Raw genomic sequence first — 22,548 nt, 5'->3', positions numbered from 1 at the left:
CCCCCCGCCCCACGGCCACCCTGCTACCCTCCTCCACGCCCTGCCCCATGGCCACCCTGCTACCCTCCTCCACGCCCCGTCCCACGGCCACCCTGCTACCCTCCTCCACGCCCTGCCCCACGGCCACCCTGCTACCCTCCCCCAGGCCCCGTCCCCCGCCACCCTGCTACCCTCCTCCACCGCCCCCCCCCCCCCGGCCCCCCCTGCTCCCCCCCTCCCCGCCCCGTCCCACGCCACCCTGCTACCCTCCTCTAGCACCCCCACCCCATGGCCACCCCCCTCTATGTTGGCTAGCGCAGACCTCCCCCTGGCCACAAGCCCCTCAGATGGAATCCACCTCCCAAAAACCTCCAGCCCAGAGCCACCCAGATGGGACCCCCCAGCCCAGAGCCACCCAGGCGAGACCCATTGGCCAACCCAGGCCAGAACCACTCAGACCGCCCCCCCCACCCGACCCGAGCCCGGCACCCCCCGCCCAGTGGCACGGGCTCACCTGTACACCAGGGTCTCGTCGGAGGAGCTGTTGTACTGGATTTGGTACATGCGGACGCTGGGCCCGGGCCGTGGCGGGACCCAGCGAATGAGGACGGAGGACGCCGAGAGCTCGGAGGCCAGGACCCCCCCGTCTCGCGGGGCGGCGCTCCCGTTGGCGCCCGCCTTGGCCGAGGTGAGGATATCGGAGGGCCCGGGTGCTGGGGGGCGGGTGCCGTCGGCGGGCTGGGGCAAGGGGCTGACCTGCAGCTCCACGGAGGCGGTGGCCTCGCCGGCAGCGTTGGAAGCCACACAGGTGAAGGCGCCGGCGTCCTGGACGGCGGCCACCAGGATCTCCAGGCTGCCGTTCTCGTAGGCCAGCGTCCGGGAGCCGTTGGCCACCAGCTTCCCCTCCGGAGACAGCCAGTGCACCGCCGGCTCGGGGTCGCCCGCCCCGCGGCAGCGCAAGGTGGCCGCCTGCCCCTCCGTCACCACCAGCCGGCCCGTGTGGTGGGTGATGACGGGCAGCTGGCAGACAAACTCCTCCTCAGGGACGCTCCAGAAGTACTTGCCCAGGAGCTCGGGCGGCGAGGCGCAGGTCTCCAGGTCGTCCTCGCGCGCCAGGCGCCGGAGCCAGAGAAGCTCGCAGTTGCAGTGCAAGGGGTTACCCCCGAAGCTGAGCACCAGGGAGGAGAGGGGCGAGCCCTTCGACTTGGCGTAGACGGGCAGGCGGAGGAAAAGCGGGTCCGGGGGGATCTTCTTCAGCCGGTTGGAGGTCATGTCCAGCCGGGCCAGTTTGTGCAGGTTGGCGAAGACGCCTTGGGGCACGTGGGCGATGAGGTTGTGGTCCAGGCTGAGGGAGTTGACGTTGCTAAGGCGACGGATGGTCTCCCAGGGCAGCCGGGCCAGGTTGTTGTAGGACAGGTCCAGGTCCTCCAGGGTGCCGGCGAAGTCGTCGAAGGCGCCGGGCGCCACGGCTTGCAGCTGGTTGTTACCCAGGATAAGGTGGCGCAGGTTGGGCAGGCCCCGGAGCTGCTGGGCCCCGATGGCCGGCAGGCGGTTGCCGTCCAGGTGGAGGGCCCGCAGGCCGCGCAGGTCGGCGAAGGCGAAGGGCACCAGCTGGCGGATGGCGTTGCGGGAGAGGGTCAGGTGCACCAGGCGCGTCATGTTGGCGAAGTCCCGGCGCCGCACGGCCGCGATGAAGTTGTCCGTCAGCCGCAGCTCGGCCGTGCGCCGGTCGAGGAGCCCGGGCACGAAGAGCAGCCCGGCGCGGGCGCACAGGACGGCCAGCGAGGGGGACAGGTTCTGGCACGTGCAGCGGGGGGGGCACAGCTGGGCATGGGAGGGGCCCAGGCAGAGGGCCAGGGCGTAGAGCAGCAGGCGCTCCATGGCACTGTCAGGGGGCCCGGCTGCAGGGAGAGAAGGAGAGAGACGGGCCAGGTGAGAGCAGAGCCTTTCTTACCCGGGACTGTATCCTCCTTCACCAGCAGGAGGTGCCCTGCGCGACTCCTAGCTCCTGGAGGGGAAGTGCGGGCTAGCAGTGAGAGCAGGGGGCTGGGAGCCAGGACTCCTGGGTTGTATCCCTGGCTCTGGGAGGGGAGTGGGGGCTAGTGGTGAGAGCTGGGGGCTGGGAGCCAGGACTCCTGGGTTCCATGCCCTATTTTAGAACTGACTCTGTGTGGTTTTGGGCTACTAACCTGCCCTTTCTGTGCCTCAGTTTCCTACCCTATAAAATGGGCCAAGTAACCCTTTATCCACAGATCCTCCCCTTTAGGCCCAGGGGCACACATGCTTCCCCCCGCCCCGCCCTCCAAGTCCTTTCTCAGCAGCCCCCAGGGTGCACACACACACACACCCAGACTCTTCCCAGCATCCCTCAGGGTACAGGTGCCCCACCCCAGACCTTCCCAGCAGCCCCCATAGTACACCCCCCTCCCACCTTTCCCAGCAGTCCCCGGGCCACACACACACCCCAGGCCCCTCCCAGCAGCCCCCAGGAACAAAGTGAGGGAGGCGACTGGGGTCCAGAAGGAGCTGCCCAAAGCCCTCCCCTGCCCTGACGCACTGAGGACTTGGCAAAGCCGGGACAACTCAGCCCTGGTGCAGATTGGGGGGGGCAGCAGGTGGGGGGCCCAGGGTGAGCAGGGCAGTGGGGCCGCCTGGCAGAAGAGGCAGGAGCAGCGGGGGCAGCACCAGGCTATGTGCACGGCACGGGGGGGCAGCAAGCTGTGCCCCCCCCCCCCCCTCTCCCCCCCCCCCCCCCCCCCAGGCCCCGCCCCCACCCCCCCCCCCCCCACACACACGCACCTCATCCAGCCCCACTCAATGTCGGGGTCATGGAAGTGCATCCTGGGATGGGCCAGATTCGGAGCCTGGCCCCTCCGGCGTCAATCCAGAGTCACTCTGGCTTCTCCCAGAGAAAAGAAGGATCTACCCCGCCTGGACGGTGTTTTAAAAATCAAAACTCACCAGCCCGGTCCTGACCGCGACCCTACAATAACAATCACAACGAACTCATGTCGCCCGGCCTTCACATGAGACCCTACTCTAACAAACCTATGTACTGTACACAACCCAACAGCTCCCAAGCTACCCTACAACAACAACCCCCCCTGCACCCATGTCCGGGGAGACAAACCAATTTCCAGAAGGAAAACCCTGAACGTTTGGGGGTTTGAATTCTGAAGCAATTTCATTCCATTCAAGACCGCCGCCAAGCGGGGGTCTGGAAATCCAGGGGCGGACGGAAAGCACCTGGAGCCATCGCCTACTAATTAACAAATTAACGACGTCATTAGGAGCCATGTGGCTTTGCTAAACGGCACGGGGACCCGTGGCACGCCGGAAAGTTTCCGACAAGTTCAAACAAGGGACAGTCCGTCTCACAGCGGCTCCGGAGTGGCGCTGAGCAGGGAAGCGTCAGCGCGGGAGTTCATTCGAAGGAGCCGTGTGGGCGTTGAGCTCGGGGGGTTTTCCCCTCCTTTGCTCGGGCCAAACGGGCGGCCAACCGGCGCCTCTTGCAGCTTTTCAGTCTCTTCTCAAAGCCCCAGCTGCCGGAATCATGAGATTCAAAGAAAGCGCAGTTCTCCCCCTCGCGGCCGCAAAGCTCTGACACGCCCCCGCGGCGGCTCAGACGCAAAGGAAACAAACGTTTTCCAGATTCTCTTTGAACCCAGCCTCGTGGTTTTGGGGAGGCCGGGCTCCAGAGCATCGAACGCTCGGGGTCACGTGAGGCCAGCTGACCCCCGCTGCCCTGTGTAACGATAGAGATGGTTCTAATGCTCCTGCTTGGGAAGGGAAGCTGGATGACTTGAGCCGTTAATCCCCCAGTGTGGACGCAGGTCTAGCCGGCTCAAGGGAACCCATTCCCCTTCCCACACTGGAGCGGCCGTACTGCTAGAAGCACCTTTATCCCCCTCTAAACACAGCCACACTAGAGGAGTGGTGCTGCTGTAACCAGACCAGGAGAGTTAAACCCGGCCAACGTCAGTCTGGACAAGACTGGAGAGCTGGGGGGGGAGCCCAGGGCTGGGCTAGTGGGGGGCTGCGGGTCGGGATTGAGGGGCACTGGGAGACCTGGAGTGAGGGGAGCCCCGGGCTCTGAGCCAGTCTGTTGCCTCTGATTTGTTCTGTGTCCCCCACCGCACCCCCCACCTGCAGGAACCTGCAGATTTGTTTGGATTCCCAGGCCCCCCACCCCCACCGGGTTTAATTCGGGAATCCAAGGCTAATCCAAGCTGATTAGCCTCCTGACGCAGCCCCCGCCGCCCCCACCCGCAGCCCACATAGGGGAAGGTGGCGGCAGGGTCTGCCAGGGATCTAAGCCAGCATTGTAGGCGTGTGCGGGATGCCGGTGCGGCTGACCCGCATCAGCTGGGCTGGCTGGCTGGGCCCTTCACAGCAGGGGGAGGGGAGGGGCTGTATCTCACACCCCATTTCACAGATGGGGAAACTGAGGCATCACCCAGTGTCCCAGCCAGAAATGGAACCCAGGAGTCCTAATTCCCAGGCCATGCCACCTCTGTCACCCCTTGGTAATACTCCCTTCTGGGGCAGGGAGGAGAACCCAGGAGTCCTGACACCCCTTCCCTGCTCTTGCATCTCAGTGATACTTCTTCATTCACACCGATGTCCCTCAATCCTGACCCACAGCCCCCCGGTATCCCAGCCCTGGGCTCTGCCCCACAGCTCTACCAATGCCCCTCTATCCAACCTGCAGCCCCCAGGTATCCCAGCCCTGGGCTCTGCCCCACAGCTCTACCAATGCCCCTCTATCCCAACCTGCAGCCCCCAGGTATCCCAGCCCTGGGCTCTGCCCCACAGCTCTACCAATGCCCCTCTATCCCAACCTGCAGCCCCCAGGTATCCTGGCCTTGGGCACCCCGATTCCCGGGAGCTTCTCTAACCTCATATCTGACCCCCTTGCAATCTGGGTTGGGTTCCTGTCCCGAGATCCCAGCTGGCCTCTCATCAGTCCAGCTGTGGGGTGGACTCGGACCCAGATAGATGTTCTGGTTCTGGGGGATATCTTGTGCTTTTGGCCCAGGACGCTGGGAGTCTCGGCTGTTCGGGGCAACCCAAACCTCACCGGAACCAGGCCCGAAATCTGGGTCCCGCCAGATCAGAACCCTGAACAACAGCCTGAACCCACCGCAGCTCCCAACGGTGCCTCCTGGGTCTGGCCCAGCTCCCCGCGCCACCTCCTGGGCCTGGCCCAGCTCCCCGCGCCACCTCCTGGGCCTGGCCCAGCTCCCAGGGCCCAGCTGGGTGTGAGGGGCTCCCAGCTGCATCTCCTCCCAGGTAGCTCTTCCTGGCCCTGGCCAATGGGCCCATCTAACCCGGTATCCCGCCTCTCCGTCACAGATCAGACCGCTGGGCCTGGCCACCCCGTTGCCCAGGTATGGTGACCACTCCCCGGCAGCTGCCCCTGGTGGTGGGATGTGACCGGGCCGCTGCCCCTCCTCCCACGTGGCGTCTCTCCCCACCGGAGCCGGGACCCTCATCTGGGCAGTGGGGGCGGGGGGCAGGGAGTCTGCAGCGACCTCCTGGCTGGAGTGAGGCGGAGCAGGCAACAGGCAGGTGTAACCTTGGCCAGCTGCCCCCTCATCCGGCCTGCTCCACCGGGGACCTGGGGCAAGGCAGGCCTGACCCCGCCCCTTTCCCCAACACGCCCCGCCCCCAAACACCCTCAGGTCCCCACACCCGCCAATGCCCCAACACCCATATGCCCCCCAACACATCCCCAATAAACTCCCCAACACACACCCGTTTGCCCCTCCCCCAACACACCATCTACTGCCCCATTACAGGCCCCCCACATGCCCACTGTCACCCCCTCGTGCCCTCTAGCACCCCCTGCCCTGACACCTCCCTCCTGCATGCCCTCTACCCCCCCCACACACACACTCTTCTGACAGCCCCTTCCAGCCGCCCTGTCCCAACACACTTCACCCACCCCCCATGCTGGGGGGGCATTCGGGGCACGACCCCTGGTCATAGACACACCCCGCCCCCCGTGCATGGGATTCGGAGCTGGCTGTGCAGGGGTGGGATTTAACCCCTGGCCTGTGCCCCCCCCTCCAACCCCCCACCAGAGGGGAGGAAGCATCAGTGAGTCCCAATGCAACGGCCCCCTCCCGCTCCCAGGATAGATCCTCTGCCCCACCCCCCCTCAGGGCAGTGGGGCAAATCAGGCATGACCCACATGTGCTCTGTGGGATGCCCCCCCAGCCCCATGGACTTATGGGTGATGGGGGAGGTCCAGACTACATCCACACACAGCCCCGCCCTCAAATCTCTGCTGGGGACGGACAAACCGTGAAATCAATGAGCCCCAGGCGGGATGCGGGGGAGATGGGCAGCTGGGGGGGATGGGCAGCCAGACTGGCCCTTCCTCCAGCCAGGGTGAGCACCCCTCCCCCCACCATCAGGCCACCCTGCTCCCCCAGTTCAGCTTGGGGGGTGGCGCCGCCAGGGTGGGGTCCAGGGCAGAATGACAAGCTTGTGATTTTAGTTGAATTTTGCAGCGATGGGGGAGGGGGAACCGCGTCAGGACAGTTCCCCACCCCGTCCACTCCCAATGTCCCCACAGTACTAGCCTCTCAATGCTGGCCGCCCGCTTCAAGACAGCCGTGCCCTGACGCCTGGGGGTGGCTCCCCCTCCCCAGACGATGCCGCTCTCATCCACAGACATCTCCCACCACCTTTGCGCCAGTCAAAACCCTGTGGCAGTGAGTTCCGCAGGCTAACGACAAGAGGCCAAGCTCCCAGCTGACTCCTCGTGCCCCTTTCTGACGTCTCCCCAAGTTGGCCTTTCCCCCCCACGTCCCATCAGCCCGGCCCCCACCCAGCGATGGCAGCCCCGACAAGTCACAGCCAGAGGGAGGCGCTCACCTACCTCACGCTTTGGTTCCAGCAAGCCATAAACCTTCAGGAGTGTCCGGCTGGGCGGGGGTCTGGGCTCAGGTCGGGGTTGGGGGGGGCCAAGCTGGCTAACGCCACGACTCAGCCGTCCATGCTGGTTCCGACCTCCCAGCTGGGGGGGTCCTGAGGCTGAGCCCGGATGGCTAAGGTAAATCCCCCCAAAAAATATCAGGGGGATCTGAGTGCCGGGGGCTCTCCCCTCCGGCTGCTGTGATGCTGTACCCCGGCAGCACCCCCAAGAGCCAGCGCCTTGCTCCTCCCTATCCGGGGTTCGTCCCAGGCTGGGAAGTGGGGTGTCAAATATCCAGCCTGGATTGGAGGTCAGAGGGGGTGAGTTTCAAAGCAGTGCGGGGGGGGGGGGGGGCAGGCAATGGGGGGTGGGGGGTAGCTGCGTCTCCCCAGAGCCAGGGGCCTGAGCCAGGCCAGGGTTTTAGCTCGGTGCTGATACAGGAAGTGGGGGGGGGCTGACTGACCCCAAAGCAGCTTCTGGCGCGGGGAAGGGGGGGCGTTCAGGAGCGGGGGAGGTCGCTGTTTCGGAGCAACATCCGCCAGCCGTCCATCCTGGGGGGGGGGGGGGCCCGGGTACCGGTTTTGGGCCCCCCCCCCACACACACACGGTCCCAGCTCTGCCCCCGGGGCGGGCACGCTCAGGATCGGGCCAAATCTCCCTGGGACGGGGGTGGTGGTGGGGGTGTCAGACCCTCCCCCACGCTCCCCGGGGTGAAAGGTCCAGATGGCGAATGCAACCCCCCAGCCGGGGCCAGGCTGGTCCCCGGCGCCGGGATGCAGCGGGGGGCCGGTTGCCGGGCGCTGGTTGCTGGGATACAGCAGGATGCTTGTTGCTGGGTCCCGGGCAGGGGGATACAGCCGGGCGCTGGTTGCCGGGATACCGCTGGTTGCCGGGATACCGCTGGACCGGGCAGCCCCCTGCCCTCTCCGGGCGCCGCAGGGCCGGTGCTGGGAGCCGCGCGGGGCGGTGGCGGTGGCGGGCCGGTCCCTGCAGCCCAGCACGGCCGCTCGCCCAGGCTGGGAGCGGCCCCCGGGCCTCATGCATATGCAAAGCAGGGGGCAGGGCCCGCACAGCCCCGCTCTTAAAGGCACAGCGTCCCCCTCCGTCAGCGCCAGCTCCCCTCCCCCCTGCGTCTTGCCAGCGCCCAGCAACCAGCCCCCTGTTGCTGTATCCAGTGACCAGTGCCTAGCAACCAGCGCCCAGCAACCAGCCCCCTGCTGCTGTACCCAGTGACCAGTGCCTGGCAACCAACCCCCTGCTGTATCCCAGTGACCAGTGCCTGGCAACCAGCCCCCCGCTGTATCCCAGTGACCAGTGCCTGGCAACCAACCCCCTGCTGTATCCCAGTGACCAGTGCCTGGCAACCAGCCCCCTGCTGTACCCAGTGACCAGTGCCTGGCAACCAACCCCCCGCTGTATCCCAGTGACCAGTGCCTGGCAACCAGCCCCCCGCTGTATCCCAGTGACCAGTGCCTGGCAACCAGCCCCCCGCTGTATCCCAGTGACCAGTGCCTGGCAACCAACCCCCTGCTGTATCCCAGTGACCAGTGCCTGGCAACCAGCCCCCTGCTGTATCCCAGTGACCAGTGCCCGGCAACCAACCCCCTGCTGTACCCAGTGACCAGTGCCCGGCAACCAGCCCCCTGCTGCTGTACCCAGTGACCAGTGCCTGGCAATCAGTCCCCTGCGGCATTGCCATGACCAGTGCCTGGCAACCAGCCCCCCGCTGTACCACCTGACCAGCACCCAGCAAAACAACTCCTACCCCCTAGAACTGAAGTTCTCATGCGTGAGGCGAACGTGTGGGGCTTTGCAGAGGGGCACGGCCAGTCTGCTGATGATTCGGAGGGGCCCAAGCGCCAGGTGGCAGTGCCACTCCTCCGGTCTGGCCGGGCCTCCCCTGCCGCCTCAGGCAGAGGCCTAGTTTGCCCAAAGCTCGAGCAGCAGCCCCTGCTCCCAGCGCTGGCACAGAGCCACGCCCGGGGGCCATCGACCTGAGGCATTTGCGGTTCCCCCCATCCCCCGCCTTCCCCTAACTCCCAGCCTGGCGGGGCAGAGAGTCCCGGTGAAACATCCTGCAGGGAAACACCACCCCTGGATCAGCCCCTCACCCCACAGCAGCCCACAAAGGGCAAGGGGCAGAGGCAGGCAAGACCCCCTCCCCTCATGGGGGGCACACCTCACCCCCAAGGGGGACAGGACACCAGGGAGCTGGGTGGGGGAGCAGCCAAACCCCCAATTCTCGTCCACCCCTGTAAGCTGGGAACTGCTCAAACCTCTGGCAAGAAAGATCTGGACTAGCTTCAGCACAGCACAGGGGCGCTGGGCGGCGGGGAGCAGGGCAGGGGGCTCAGCAGGGGGTGCTGGGCTGTGGGGAGCGGGGCGGGGGGCTCAGCAGGGGGTGCTGGGCTGTGGGGAGCAGGGCGGGGGCTCAGCAGGGGGCGCTGGGCGGCGGGGAGCGGGGCGGGGGGCTCAGCAGGGGGTGCTGGGCGGCGGGGAGCGGGGCGGGGGGCTCAGCAGGGGGGGCTGGGCTGTGGGGAGCAGGGCGGGGGCTCGGCCGGGGGGGGGTGGGGAGCAGGAAGGGGGGCGGGGCAGCGGGGGGGGGGGCGGGGGGCTCAGCAGGGGGCGCTGGGCTGCAGGGAGCAGGGAGAGGTTCAGTAGGGGGCGCTGTGCTGCAGAACAGGCCACCTACCATCCCCCTCCACTCTCACCACTAGACCCCACTCCGCTCCCAGAGCTGGGGAGGGAACCCAGGCGTCCGCACTCCCAGCCTGGCTTGCTGAGAGGAGCCACCGACTGTCCAGGCATGTGCAACCCCCGGGCCCATCAGGGGGGGCTGGGGGGGGCAGAATTGGGCTGGGGCGGGGGAGGCTGCTGGTGTCTCCCTGAATGCACACGCTGGCTGCGTCTCTAAAGGTCAGCGCTGCAGCACGGCTCCCGCTGTCCTTATATGATCAGCAGAGACAGGGGCAGGCGCTGGGGGGCCTCCAGCCATCTAAGCCGGGCTTTAACATGCCCCCCCAACCCCCCCCCACGCAGCCAGGGGTGGAGTGGCCGCGTGCAGAGTGGGGGCTGGAGACGCAGCGATTGAAGGATATCTCCAGAGATGGGGGGAGCCCAGGGCTGGGCTAGCAGGGGGCGGCGGGTCGGGATTGAGGGGCACCGCCAGAGATAAGGGTGGTGGGGAGCCGAGGGTTGGGATGCGGGTCGGGATTGAGGGGCACCTCCTGAGCTGCAGGGGGGTCTCACTCTCATCACCCAGCTGCGGTTCCCTCTCTCTGCTCCCCCTCCCACCGCTCCGGGTTCTCTGTGCCCTTTCCCCTCCCCTCCCCACTGAGCTCCTGCAGGCACAATGCCGGGGCAGATGGGCCCATGCGTCAGCCCCCGGCTGGCAGAGACGGGGCGGGATGCTGGGCTAGATCTGGGATGGGGAGGAGAAGAATATGGCAGCATGTCTGTGTCACACAGACAGTGGCTTCCCCCACCTGCCCCATTCCCTGGTGCTGGGGTCTGGGCCCTTGCTCCCCTGGTGCCGCTGAACGTCCCTGGGCCAGCCCCATGGCGACCCTGCTAGCCAGCGGCTGAGGGGAGCTGGGTCTCTCTGGCCCCTCTAGTCCTACAGCCGCTGCTGACTGGAGGCTTGTAAGCCTCGGGTGGGTCACTACCATTGGCTGGGTTTTGCAGAAGGTGAAACTGAGGCAGCCAGAGGGGACAAGGGGTCACCGCAAAATCAGAGCCAGGGATTTCACCCAGGAGTCCTGGGTCTCCGCCCCCCATGTCTAACCACTAGACCCCCTCTGCTAGAGCCAGGGACAGAACCTGACACCCAGCCCTCCACTCTAATCACTAGACCCGACTTCCCTAGGAGAGCTGGGGAGAGAACCCAGGAGTCCTGGCTCCCAGTCCCCCATCTCTAACCACTAGACCCCACCCCCCCTCTAGCCCCTTCTCCTTGAGCCAGGGATGGAAGTGAGGCATCCTGACACCCAGCCCCCCCTTGCTCTGACCAGTAGACCACACTTCCCTCCCAGTGCTAGGAATAGAACCCAGGAGTCCTGGCTCCCAGCTTCCCAATTTCTAACCACTAGACCCCCCCTGCTCTAGCCTCTAGACCCCCACTCCTTTCCCAGAGCCAGGGATAGAACCCAGGAGTCCTGTAGGGTGCCAGCTTTGCTGGGCCATCCCCCCCACCCCTTCTCTCTCAGCCATTCCCATGCACAGCTGCTCAAAGGACGGTGTAGGAATAGATCCAGAGAGAGAGATCCTCCACCCTAGGCCCCGGTCCCCCAGCAAACCTCACCCTCAGGCCTCGCACAGCAGGGTTTAGCCCCACGCTGAGATTTTCTCCTTTCAACTAAAAACAAAAACCAAAAAACGAGGCCGCCTGGAAAGCAAATGTCTGGCTGTGTTCTAGGCAGAGCTGGACGGGGCCTGACATTTCTCCTTGGGACCTGCCTGGGTAAACAGGCCTGACTGCCAGCCAACCCCAGGCAGAAACAAGCGCCCAACCCTGAAACAGTTGCTGATTTCTTTGCAGAGTTGGTGGGGCTTTCCAGGCCCTGTGGAACTCAAAAGTTGGTCTCCTCCGGCAGCAGAAGTTGGCCCAGTAAAAGACATTCCTCGTCATTGGGTGCGTGCTACTGTTGCGGATTGTGGGGGAGTTAGGGCCCTGCACCCCTCTTCCCGAGATTCACTGCGACTCTCAACCAGCCAGTAAAGCAGAAGGTTTATTTAAGGACAGGAACACAGTCTCAAGCAGAGCGTGTAGGTACGACCAGACCCCCTCAATTAGGTCCCTCTGGGAGGTTCAGGGAGCTTAGACCCCAGCTTGGGGTTCCCTGCGTTGCACCACCCAGCCCAAACCGAAACTAAACTCCCAGCCCCTCCCGCTGCTCCTCTCCTTTGTTCAGTCTCCCGGGCAGAAGGTGTTAATTCTCCCCACCCCCGTTCCTGGCTCAGGTTACAGCTCAGGTAGCTTCCTTCAAGGGAAGTCCCACATCCCCACTGCAATCCCCCTGCAACATTCCCAGGTCAAATCTGCCCTGCTCCCAGCTCCGTCACATCTACTGTCTGGCTCCGTGTCCGAGCTGGAAACAGGGCGGGAGGGTGAATTGTTCCAGAGATATCCCACGCTGAGCCCGACGCAGATCCAGACTTGGTCAGACACTGCCCAGTTAGTTACACAGGCTGGCCAATCGCGAAGCAAAAGCGACACCGTGTGATGTCGCTCACCAGTGGAACTCACTGCCACAAGGGTCCAAGAGATGGGAGGAAGGGTGGTCTGGGAGCTGGGCGGGAATCGGGTTTTCCCATCCAGCGGAACGTTTTCAACACAGCAAAAAAAATGTATCGCGGGCCCGACTGTTTCATTTCAATTTCAACTGTTTCTATTTTATTCTGATGACTGTTAAGTAACAAAGTTGTTTCCAGCCGAAAAAGTGGATTTTATTTTTTTGCTTCCAATAAAAAAAAATGCCTTGGCAAAAGGCCCTTTCCCAGGAAACGTTTCAATTTCGATAAACCCCCATTTCCCGACAAAACAAGCGACTCGAGTTAAGAGATCTCGGGTCCGTTCCTAGGCACATCACTTCATCTCTCTGGGGCTCCTCTGGAAGACAGGGGAAATGATCCTTCCCTTGCCTATTTTGGCTGGAAGCTGTGGGAGGGACTGTCTCTCATTGTGTATCGTCACCCACTGGGGGCAACGTCTGGAGGTAAGACGCCGGGGTAGATGGGCCCCTGAGGCACTGACAGAGGGTGAAATGAGAAGTGTTGGGAGAAGCTGGTGGAGTTGCCAGGAGTTGGTTAGTTACTAGCCAGGCCTAGCTGGCCCCCATTACTGTAATGGGGGAAACCGAGACACAGAGAGGAATCAGGACTAGCCCAGGGTCACCCAGTAGCACAGCCTCAAATAGAACCCAGGCATCCTGATGCTAGACCCACTGCCCCATGCCGCAGCTGTCAGGGGGTCAGCGAGCATTCACCAGGGCTGAGATAGGGCCGGTCAGAGCAGCCAGGCAGCCCATGGAAGGCCGCAGGTCTCCTGGGGTGAGCGAAGGGATTCCTGAGCCAGGGCACCTGGCGAAGGCAGGAGAAAGAAGAGATTTCTCAAGCAGCGCCCAGCGTGGTTATTTGCTGTGTAACATCCGAAGGCCAGAAACGAATCTGCCAGGAGAATAATGGATAATTAATGGCAAATAGGGACTGGCCCAACAGATAAAGGCAGATGGTGTTGCTTGAATAGGGAAGGAAGAATTAACAGCGAATGAGCGTGGCTGGAGGAAAATTGATAGAGATTTAGGGTTTGTCTACACAGGAAAATTAATCCGGATTAAGGTCAGGTGGGAATTTAAAGCCGATTAACTGTTCCTGATTAACGCCACTGGGAGACGCTCATGTTCTGGTGACAAGGGTGCCTTGTTCCTAGTCATCGTGATTTGAAGCACACAGGGGTGTGTCTACACTGGGAAACAGATTCAGATTCTAGGTCGGGAGCAAACGTAAAGGGGGCAGTTATTCAGGAATCGCTCCAGCGGCCGAGCCCCCAGAGCGACTGGAGGGGGATGAACGATGCCTCTTGATGCAGACTGTTTATATTGGGAATTAACCGGTTTCAGGTTTCGCTCCGGTTCCCCCCAGAGCCGGCAGCTCAAGCCCCGGTCAGTTCTCTGTCCGCGCAGCTGCCGGGATTGCAGTTTATTTAAACTCTACATCCTGCTTAGTCATTACTTTCTTGTTGCAGACATTTGTCCTTGTCAGAGGCTCCGGGGCCTGCGGAGATGTCATTGCCGGAGCCGCAGCCGCATGGGACTCCCCGGGGCCACGAGGTCTCCTCGTGCCAGAGCCGGGGTGAAATGGTAGCACGATGCCCACTGAACCTGCCCTAATGGCTTTGCGGCACTAGGGGGCGCTGTGCTGCAGGAAGTGGGGCAGGGGCCCAGTAGGGGGCGCGCTCCCCTCTGAAACCGTTCTAACTCCACCACCCCAGTGGGGCGCTAGGGGGTGCTGTGCTGCAGGGAGCCGGGGGCCAGTAGGAGGCGCTCTCCTCTGGCAATCAGGACTGATCCCAATGCCCCATCGTGCTGCACACGGGCGCCGGGCATCTGAAGTTCCCACAATCCCCATGAAACCCAAAACTGGAGTGCTCGCTGTCACTGGCCATCAAATGGTGCGTGGGCCTCGTCCCCAGAGCAGGGTGTTACTGTCAAATCCTTGTTATGCTCCAGCAGCCAAAAGCCCCTGGATTCTCCTTCACTCCCTCTCCTGTCACCGCTCCACCCCAGAAGAGACTGCATTTGAGCACTCCCTGGCTGGGCAACCTCGTGAAAGGGCCGGATGCGGCTAGACGGCCAAGGCCCCTTCCTGGCCGCGTCCTCAGTCATCCAGCTGGGGTTGTTCTTGGGCGTCACACTAGCAACCAAGCCCGTGGCCCCATTGAAGACACACAGTCCCCGCTCCAAAGAGGCAGGAGGGGAAACTGAGGCACGGGGCGAGGCAGTGACATTGACTCCTAGATCCCAGTCTGGTGGTCGCTCCACTAGGCCACTCTGCCTCTTTCTCTCACCCATGGACACATGGCCCCTCTGCCAGCCACACAGTGCTGGGGAGGGTCTCTGGGGAGCCCAGCGCCCCCCTCACCCCAAACTTCCCTGTGCAGGAGTCCCATGCAGAGATGCCCAATGCACTAATTCCCCAGCCCTGTCCTACAGCCAGTCACAGCTCCAATTCCCAACCCCCTGCCCCAGCTGGGGGGTGTCCCACCCAGAATACACGTGAGAACACGGCCACGCACACAGTCCCGGCATGTGCACGCACACGCGTGCAAAGCCCCCTGCTCACCGGCACCCCCGGCCTCGCACGCCCCCCAATGCCCACGCCGCCTATGCTGACGCACGGCTCTCGCGTGGGCAAGTGAGCACACCCCTATGCGCACACGCCATGGGGTGGGGGTGGAAGCCAGAGGGTGGGAAAGGCAGGTGTGGAGGGGACAGCTGGTGGGAGATTGAGGAGAAAGGGCAGGGCCAGTGGGTCTGTCTGTCTTTCTTTCTGATTGGATTTTCCTTTCTTTTCTTTCTCTTTTCCTTTCATTTCTTCTGCTTTCTTTCTTTTTGATCAGACTTTTCTTTCTTTCTTTCTTGCTGATTGGATTTTCCTTTCTTTTTTCTTTTCTTTCTCTTTTCCTCTCATTTCTTCTTCTTTCTTTATGATCAGACTTTTCTTTCTTTCTTTTCTTTCTTTCTTTACCCCCAGGCCTTGTCCATTGGTCTCCCTGCCAATCCGTCCCCCAGCTGCCCCACTCACTCCCTGTCTCTGGCTCCGTGCTGTCAGACCAGCCCTCGGGTGCCTTCCCTAGGAGCCGGGGAAGGACGGTGACAGGGCAGCAGGGACCTGTCTAGCTATGGCAGTCTTGACCTGGGATGGTCAGGAACCTGTTGCTGTGAGATGATCAGCGCTGCCGGCTCTGTACTCAGCAAGCGGGGCTGGAGTCACTCGGGACACGAGTTTGTGGGTTCCTCAGGGGACACGTTAACCCGGCTGCGTGGTTACAGCATGAACCATCTGGGGAAGGGGCAGCGTCCCGCTCTGTGTGCGTGTGCAGCGCCGGGAGCAGTGGGGGCCCCCGATCGCAGTCTGGGCGGGGATGGGGCTAGTGGTTAGAGCAGGGAGCCAGGCATGTATGTGGAAGTGTGAAAGTGGGGTGTAGTGGTTAGAGTGGGGCGGGGAGCCAGGATTCCTGGGTTCTATCCGAGGTCTGGGAGGGGAGTGGGGTCCAATGGTTAGAGTTAGGACTCTTGGGTACTGCCAATGCCCTGGGCCTGATCTCAGTTGGGTCTGGGCAGCACCCGGCCCGACGGGGGCCAGATCTTGGCTGGGGTCTGGGCAGCGCCCAGCGCAACAGGGCCCTGATCTCGGTCACGGTCTGTGCAGCGCCCGGCGCGATGGGGGCCAGATCTTGGTCGGGGCCTGGGCAGCGCCCGGCGCGATGGGGGACCAGGTCTCATACACAGGCCCAGTGGTGCCAGCTGAAGGTTCGGATCCTTCCTCCTTCATGCCCAGAATCTCCTCCTTCTCTGCACGTTGTCAGACTCCGCTGCCCTGCCCCCCCCCCCCCCCCCCCCCCCCCCGCATCTCGTTCCCCGGGGCCCCCACCCCCCCCCCCCCCCCCCCCCGAAGTGCCGAGCTGGCATTTCTGTGGCCTACTTTCCAAGGTAGGTTATGGCTCCCCCCGGGCTCCCCCCCCCCACTTTCCTACCTGACCTCAATAATCGCTGCTTCTCAGCAAGTCCTCACACCCTGGCTGCACCAGGCTGTCAATAACTATACGGCCCAGCCTTGGTCCTGGGGCCGCGGCTGGGATTAACCCTTTCCTTGCCCTCCTCAGTTAGCCTGTCATTTCATAGCCCCTTTTCCCCCTTCTGATCCCTTCCTTGTTCGAATCCCCTAGAGTTCCCTGCCTCTTGGGCATGAAGGAACAACCCCAGTCCCCTGTGCAGGGCAGCGGGAGGAAGGGAGGGAGGGGAAACTGAGGCACAGGGAGGCGGAAGAGCAAAAAGGAGTCTCTGGGAAAGTCAGGGGTGGAACCCAGGAGTCTGGGTTCCCAGCCCCAACCACGGGACCCACCTTGTTCCCGGGCTAGGGGGCACCCCCAGGCATGCAAGTCATTTAGCCTAGAGTCTTATCACAAGGGACCCAAAAACGTTCACCACAACCGAGCGAATGGGAGGGTGGGGCTGCGGGTCGGGAGTGAGGGGTGCTGGCAGGGCTGGGGTTGGGGGGAGCCCAGGACTGGGCAGCTGACCCTTCTCCCGGCCTGCGATCGCCCTGAACCGCTCCCCGTGGGGGGCGAATCCCGACTCCCCTAAAGCAGCCTCCCCTCCCCCAGCCTCTGCCACTCTCTCATTAACATCTAACTAGTTAACCATTCAGAGCCCCAGAGGCCTGGGGGTGGGGGAGCAGCAAATGAATCTCCCAGGCTGGGAGCCCCGATCCCACCATGCTGGGAGGGGGGAAGGGAGGGGGGTAGCGGCGCTCCCCAAAACCGGCCAGGGCGGGCGGGACACCCCCAGGCAGCGCCAGACAGACGCACCCAGAGGTTTTAGGCCACGATCCAGGCCGGAGCAGCTGGGAATTGGGCTGCGTGGGAATCTTGCTGGGTCCAGGGGGGTTCGGGCTGGGGGAGGGGAGGCAGGTGGATCTGTGAGGGTTTTGTTTTGTCCGTCTGCAAGGGGGGGCTTTCCAGCTCCTGGGCAGCCTAAGGGCCCTGCAGGTGCCTGCCCCCAGGAGTCTCCACCCCTATTAGGGATGGAGCCGGTGACCCCCATCTCTGCTGCCCTCCCGCCGCTAGCTGAGCCGTGGGATCCCTCCCCCAGCTGTGCCGGTGCCCCTCACTCCCGACCCGCAGCCCCCTGCTAGCCCTGTCCAGCCCAGCCCAACCCCCAGACCCCCCAGCCCTGCCGGTGCCCCTCACTCCCGACCCGCAGCCCCTGCTAGCCCGGCCCTGGGCTCCCCCCAGCCCTGCCAGTGCCCCTCATGCCCGACCTGCAGCCCCTGCCAGCCCGGCCCTGCCCCCCACCCAGCTCTGCCAGTGCCCCTCACTCCCGACCTGCAGCCCCTGCCAGCCCGGCCCTGTCCCCCCAGCTCTGCCAGTGCCCCTCACTCCCGACCTGCTAGCCCAGCGCTGGGCGGCCCCAGCAGAGAGAGGCGCAACCAGGCTGCACAGATTCCCCTGGGACAGATTGGACGGCGGCAAGCTCCCCCTCCCCCATCCGTTGTGCTGGGAGCTGCACAGACCCCAACTGACTCCTGGGTTCTACCCCCAGCTCTGGGAGGGGAGTGGGGGCTAGTGGTTAGAGCGGGGGGGGGAGGAGGGGGCTGGGAGTCAGTACATCACAGCCCTGGGCAAGGGACCCCTATATAAACAGCTGCCACACCATGCCCCAGAGGCGGCTGCATCTCAGCAATGGGTGCGAAACCCCTATATAAACAGCTGCCATGCCCCACCCCAGAGGTAGCTGCATCTCAGCCCTGGGCAAGGGATCCCAGTATAAACAGCTGCCACACCCCACCCCAGAGGTGGCTGCATCTCATCCATTAGCTATTTTTACATGCAGCGTCTCATACGCCTTGGGACTCTTTCTGGCTGCGAGGCAGCGGTGAACTATAAGCTCATTATTATAATCCTAACAAATCAGTCAGCGGGGAACCCTGCTGGGGGGAGAGGGGAAATCCCAAGGAGAAGGCCAGCACCATAGAGGATTTTCCTTCTTCTGAAGCAATAATTCCCCTTCCCCCCGACGCCTCTGGGCTGTGACATATAATTAAGCTGTCACTGGGACGGTTCTTCCAGCCAAAAGCCGCGCACACCCTGCGGCAGGGGAGACGCTGGAGCCGGGACTCGCTCCTCGGGGAGGCTCCTGGCTCTCCCCATAGCAAAGGGGAGGAGGGAAATTCGCCACCCGCCAGTTTGGCCTCAAAGAGCCGAGAGCGGGAGCCGCATTGAGCCGCAGGGCAGGTGAATCGATTCAAGCAAGGGCACTGAACAAGCAGCGAAGAGAGCCCAGGAGTCCTGGCTCCCCGCCCCCCACCCCCCCCCGCTCTAACCACTAGACCCCACTCCCCTCCCAGAACTGGGGATAGAACCCAGGAGTCCTGGTTCCCAGCCCCCTGCTCTAACCACTAGACCCCACTCCCCTCTCAGAGCTGGGGAGAGAACCCAGGAGTCCTGGCTCCCAGCCCCTGCTGCTCTAACCATTAGACCCCACTCCCCTCCCAGTGCTGGGGATAGAACCCAGGAGTCCCCTTGATTTCAACAGACGTGAGGAGCCCAATTACCCTTGAGAATCTGGGCTTTCCTCCCCTGAACAGCCCTGGCATCTTGCCACGTGACGCCCCCTCCCTGCCAGTGCCCCCCCCCTGCTCTGCTCCCTGCATGGCTGGCACCAGAGGCCTCTGCATCCCCGGGGGCTGGCGCCACCCTGTGCCAGGTGATCTGCCCTTGGCCCCTCATGCCCCTTATGTGGGGGCCAAATTCTGCTCGGATTGACACCAGTTTAATCCAGAGTGACTCCACTCCGGATCCCTGCCCCTGGGCACGTTACATGGTTACCCCTTAGATTGCTTCCCACCAGACCCCTCACTTCCCCCAGGTGGCTTCTTTGCAGGAGTGGCCGGGTCAGGCGCTCCAGCAAACCCAGATCAGAGGGGCCCCTTCTCCAGGGTTTGCAGGTGTAGTGGGGGGCCAGGGCTCTTTAACCCCTCACTCCGGCGCGTCCCCACCCCCCTCGCGCCGTACAGCCACAACCAAGGGCCGCGGGCATGCATGTGCGTGCAAGGGAGAAAGTGCGACACACGCTGAGTTCACATGCAGGGACCGGGCATGTCTGAGCATGGCTCCAGGCGTAACAGGGTGTGCACACACGCCGGGGCCCCTTTGGGCGCGGTTTTTATTTTAACACTGCCCAGGAATTAACATGGTGAAAAAATGGTGAAAAAGCTACCAAATGAACCATTCTCTGGGTACATACCAGGGGGAGGCGGGGCAGGCGAACAGGGTGGGTGGAGGAGGGAACAACAAGTAAGGCGAATTAAGAGTCCAGCACGTCAAAGCAAATCCAGGAGTGGCTGCTTTGCTGAATGGATTTCTTTTGAGGCAGGTCTCTGTGTGAGCCAGGCCCTGGCTAGCTCCAGGCTCTCTGCCCATTTCCATGTGTCCACCTGCATCGATTCATTCTGATCAGAAAACACGGCTCCCGAATGCCAGGGGTTGGATTTGCCTAACACAATCCGCGCCTTTGTGTACCTGAGCGGGGCCAAATTGCAGCCACCTCTGGGGTGGGGTGCGGGGGCTGTTTATACAGGGACCCCTCACCCGGTGCAGAGATGCAGCCACTTCTGGGGTGGAGCATGGGGGCTGGTTATACAGGGACCCCTCACCCGGTGCAGAGATGCAGCTGCCTCCTTTCCTCTCCACACACTCCTCCAATACCCGGCTTAGCACCGCTCCAGCACCCCCCAGCTGCAGCTCTGACGCTAATTATGGTCGTCGCCATTGGAGATGTGGGGGGGTCAATACCACCGCACCCCCGAAGCCAGAGGGAAAGGGGGAGGGACCCTGGGGCCGGCAGGCAAGGTGTGCCTAGGCCCAGGTTAGTAACAATCCCCGGCTGTTCCCCCCCAGCGATCTCAATGTGCTTCGCTGAGGAGCGCAGCGGCATTGTCCCTATTGTGCAGATGGGGAAACTGAGGCACGAAGGGAGGGGAGGGGGGTGACTTGCCCCAGCAGACACTGCCAGTGCCGGTGCTGGAAGAGAAGCCAGGCCTCCTGGGACCCACTCTAACGCTCCAGCCACTAGGCCGCACCACTGAGGCTGGGATCACAGTCCACACCGACCCCCCCCTGGGTGCGTGGCCAGAGCGCACTGAGCTGTGGCTGTTCTCTGCCCCCGCAGGGCCCATGGGGGGCGGATCACGAGTTAAAGATTTCTCCTCTTTAGGGTGATGGCAGCATGCCCGGGGAGGGGGCAGCCCTGCCACGTTGCTATGGAGCTGTTCATCCCAGGATGCCCCCAGGGGGTGGAGAAAGCCGAGAGCCCAAAGGTCAGCGAGGGACCGTGCCAAATCTACCCACCCCACGGGCAGCGGGACACCGGGGCAGCTCCCAGGCAGAGCGGGGCCCTTGGTGCGTGACTGCACGGATAAACCCCTACGTGCGTTGATCGCGGCCCCTTGCTGTGGGGCCGAGGGTGCAGGGACCGACCCTGCCCAGGCTGGGGGGTGCTGGGGACTGAGGGAGTTAGGTTCATTTGGGAGGAATTGCTGCAGGAATGGGTGGGGGGAGGCTGCCGGGAGGCTACAGTCCCTTGATGGCTGCGGAGGGCTGCCAAGGTCAATGTACAAGTGCCGTGGCGGGGGCCAGCCCAGCGAGTTAATCAGTGACCGGGGAGGCAGCCTGTGGCCAGCTATAAGGCCCGGGTGCCATTAGCCGCAGGGCACTGCCGGACACCTCCTGAGGCAGCCGGGCCGTGCGGGCAGCGCTGACCCCAGCCGAGGAGGATGGAGCCTGGGGCCGTGTTGATCACGGGCTGCCTTCTTCTCCTCCTCTTCCTCCTCCTCTTCCGAGCCCCATCGGGCCAGGGGCCAGGGCGCCTCCCCCCGGGGCCAGCCCCCCTGCCCGTGCTGGGGAACCTGACCCAGAATGTCCTCCCGCTCTACCGATCCTACCGCTGGGTAAGGAAAGGGGCTGGGCCCGGGCGCCGGGGCTGGAGCCCAACAGCCGGGGCCAAAGGCGGCTCCCACCCAGTCTGGCAGGAGTCTTGCTTTCTATCTGCAGGTGCAATGGAGTTACCGATTGCCCTGCCCACCCCTCTGTCCATCCCCATCCCCACTCCTCGATCTAGCTCCCCGTCCCCCGCCAGCTCCCCACGGTCTAGCCAGCCTAAAATTGCCAACCCTCCAGGCTTGTCCTGGAGTCTGCAGGAATTAAAGGTTAATTGGGTCATGTGATGAGTCCTCCAGAAATCAGAACCAAAATTGGCAGCCCCAGGGCCCGGGGGGAGGGGGGGGGTTGAATCGGGGGGTGTGGCCAAAGCACTGTGCAGCTATTCTCTGCCCCCCAAGGGCCCATAGGGGGCGGATCGGGGGCGTGGCCAGAGCGCACTGAGCTGTGGCTGTTCTCTGTCCCCCCAGGGCCGACAGGGGGCGGATCGGGGGTGTGGCCAGAGCGCACTGAGCTGTGGCTGTTCTCTGCCCCCCAGGGCCCATAGGGGGTGGATCACGAGTTACAGCAGCCCTGAGGCTGCTCTAAATTACACTGGGGGCCAGGCATGGTGCAAGAAGCGCAAAGCAAAGAGATCTCTGCCCCTCATCTCTGCCCTGAGGGGAAACTGAGGCTAAAGCCGCCATAGGTAGAAACAGCGGGGTCCCCCTATTTCTTGATTAATTCCCTCCCATGCCCCATTTTGCTGTCTTACCCTCCCCCTCCCGCTGCAATTCCCACCCCCAGCTCTGCCAGGAGTACGGTCCCATCTTCACCGTCTGGCTGGGGCCGAGGCCCACGGTGGTGCTGTGCGGGTACGAGGTGGTGCACGACGCCCTGGTGGAGCACAGCGAGGAATTCAGCGGCCGGGCACCCATCCCTTTGCTCAAGCAATTGACGCAGGGGTACGGTGAGTGCCTGTCACTGGCGATTACCACCACCTTCTTTGGCCTTTTTTGGGAGGGGGCGAGAGATGATGAAAAACCTCAAATAAGTGTCCAGAAAAATGGTTGCTTTTTTTCCCTCTTTCTCTTTTCACAGCCAGGAGCACACATTTCCCAACTAACCTCAGGAAGTGCTTGTTTGTGTGACCCATGCTAACCTAACGCAGTGGTTGGGGATCTAATGGTTAGAGCTGGGAGTGGGAATGGGGGAGCTGGAAGCCAGGACTCCTGGGTTAAATATGGAGATATACCTATCTCATGGAACTGGAAGGGACCTTGAAAGGTCATTGAGTCCAGCCCTCTGCCTTCACTAGCAGGACCAAGTACTGATTTTGCCCCAGATCCCTAAGTGGCCCCCTCAAGGATTGAACTCACAACCCTGGGTTGCTCAAACCACTGAGCTATCCCTCCCCCATTTCTAGCCCAGCTCTGGGAGGGGAGTGGGG

The 22,548-nt window shown here is 63.2% G+C and overlaps 2 protein-coding genes across 2 annotated transcripts in view; one reads left to right on the top strand and one right to left on the bottom strand.

Moving 5' to 3' along the window:
• Positions 1-489: 489 nt before the first annotated feature.
• Positions 490-7,223, bottom strand: LOC117888774 (leucine-rich repeat and fibronectin type III domain-containing protein 1-like protein). The gene is made up of 2 exons (XM_034792480.1): positions 6,869-7,223; positions 490-1,880 (listed from the first exon to the last, which is right to left on the bottom strand). Exon 2 carries the CDS (start codon positions 1,858-1,860, stop codon positions 490-492), a length of 1,371 nt encoding a protein of 456 aa, XP_034648371.1. The 5' UTR covers positions 1,861-1,880; positions 6,869-7,223.
• Positions 7,224-20,872: 13,649 nt separating this feature from the next.
• Positions 20,873-22,548, top strand: part of LOC117888938 (cytochrome P450 2C23-like) — a 9,185-nt gene continuing 7,509 nt past the window's right edge. Inside the window, exons 1-2 of the mRNA XM_034792733.1 lie at positions 20,873-21,130; positions 21,906-22,068. Of these exons, the coding sequence (XP_034648624.1) occupies positions 20,957-21,130; positions 21,906-22,068 (337 nt within the window). The 5' untranslated portion in view covers positions 20,873-20,956. The remainder of the gene's footprint in view (positions 21,131-21,905; positions 22,069-22,548) is intronic.

Source organism: Trachemys scripta, chromosome 16 (genome assembly GCF_013100865.1).
Source record: "Trachemys scripta elegans isolate TJP31775 chromosome 16, CAS_Tse_1.0, whole genome shotgun sequence".
Taxonomy (NCBI): domain Eukaryota; kingdom Metazoa; phylum Chordata; order Testudines; family Emydidae; genus Trachemys; species Trachemys scripta.
The sequence above is the reverse complement of the archived record's forward strand: the minus strand, read 5'-3'. Positions and strand labels throughout refer to the sequence as shown.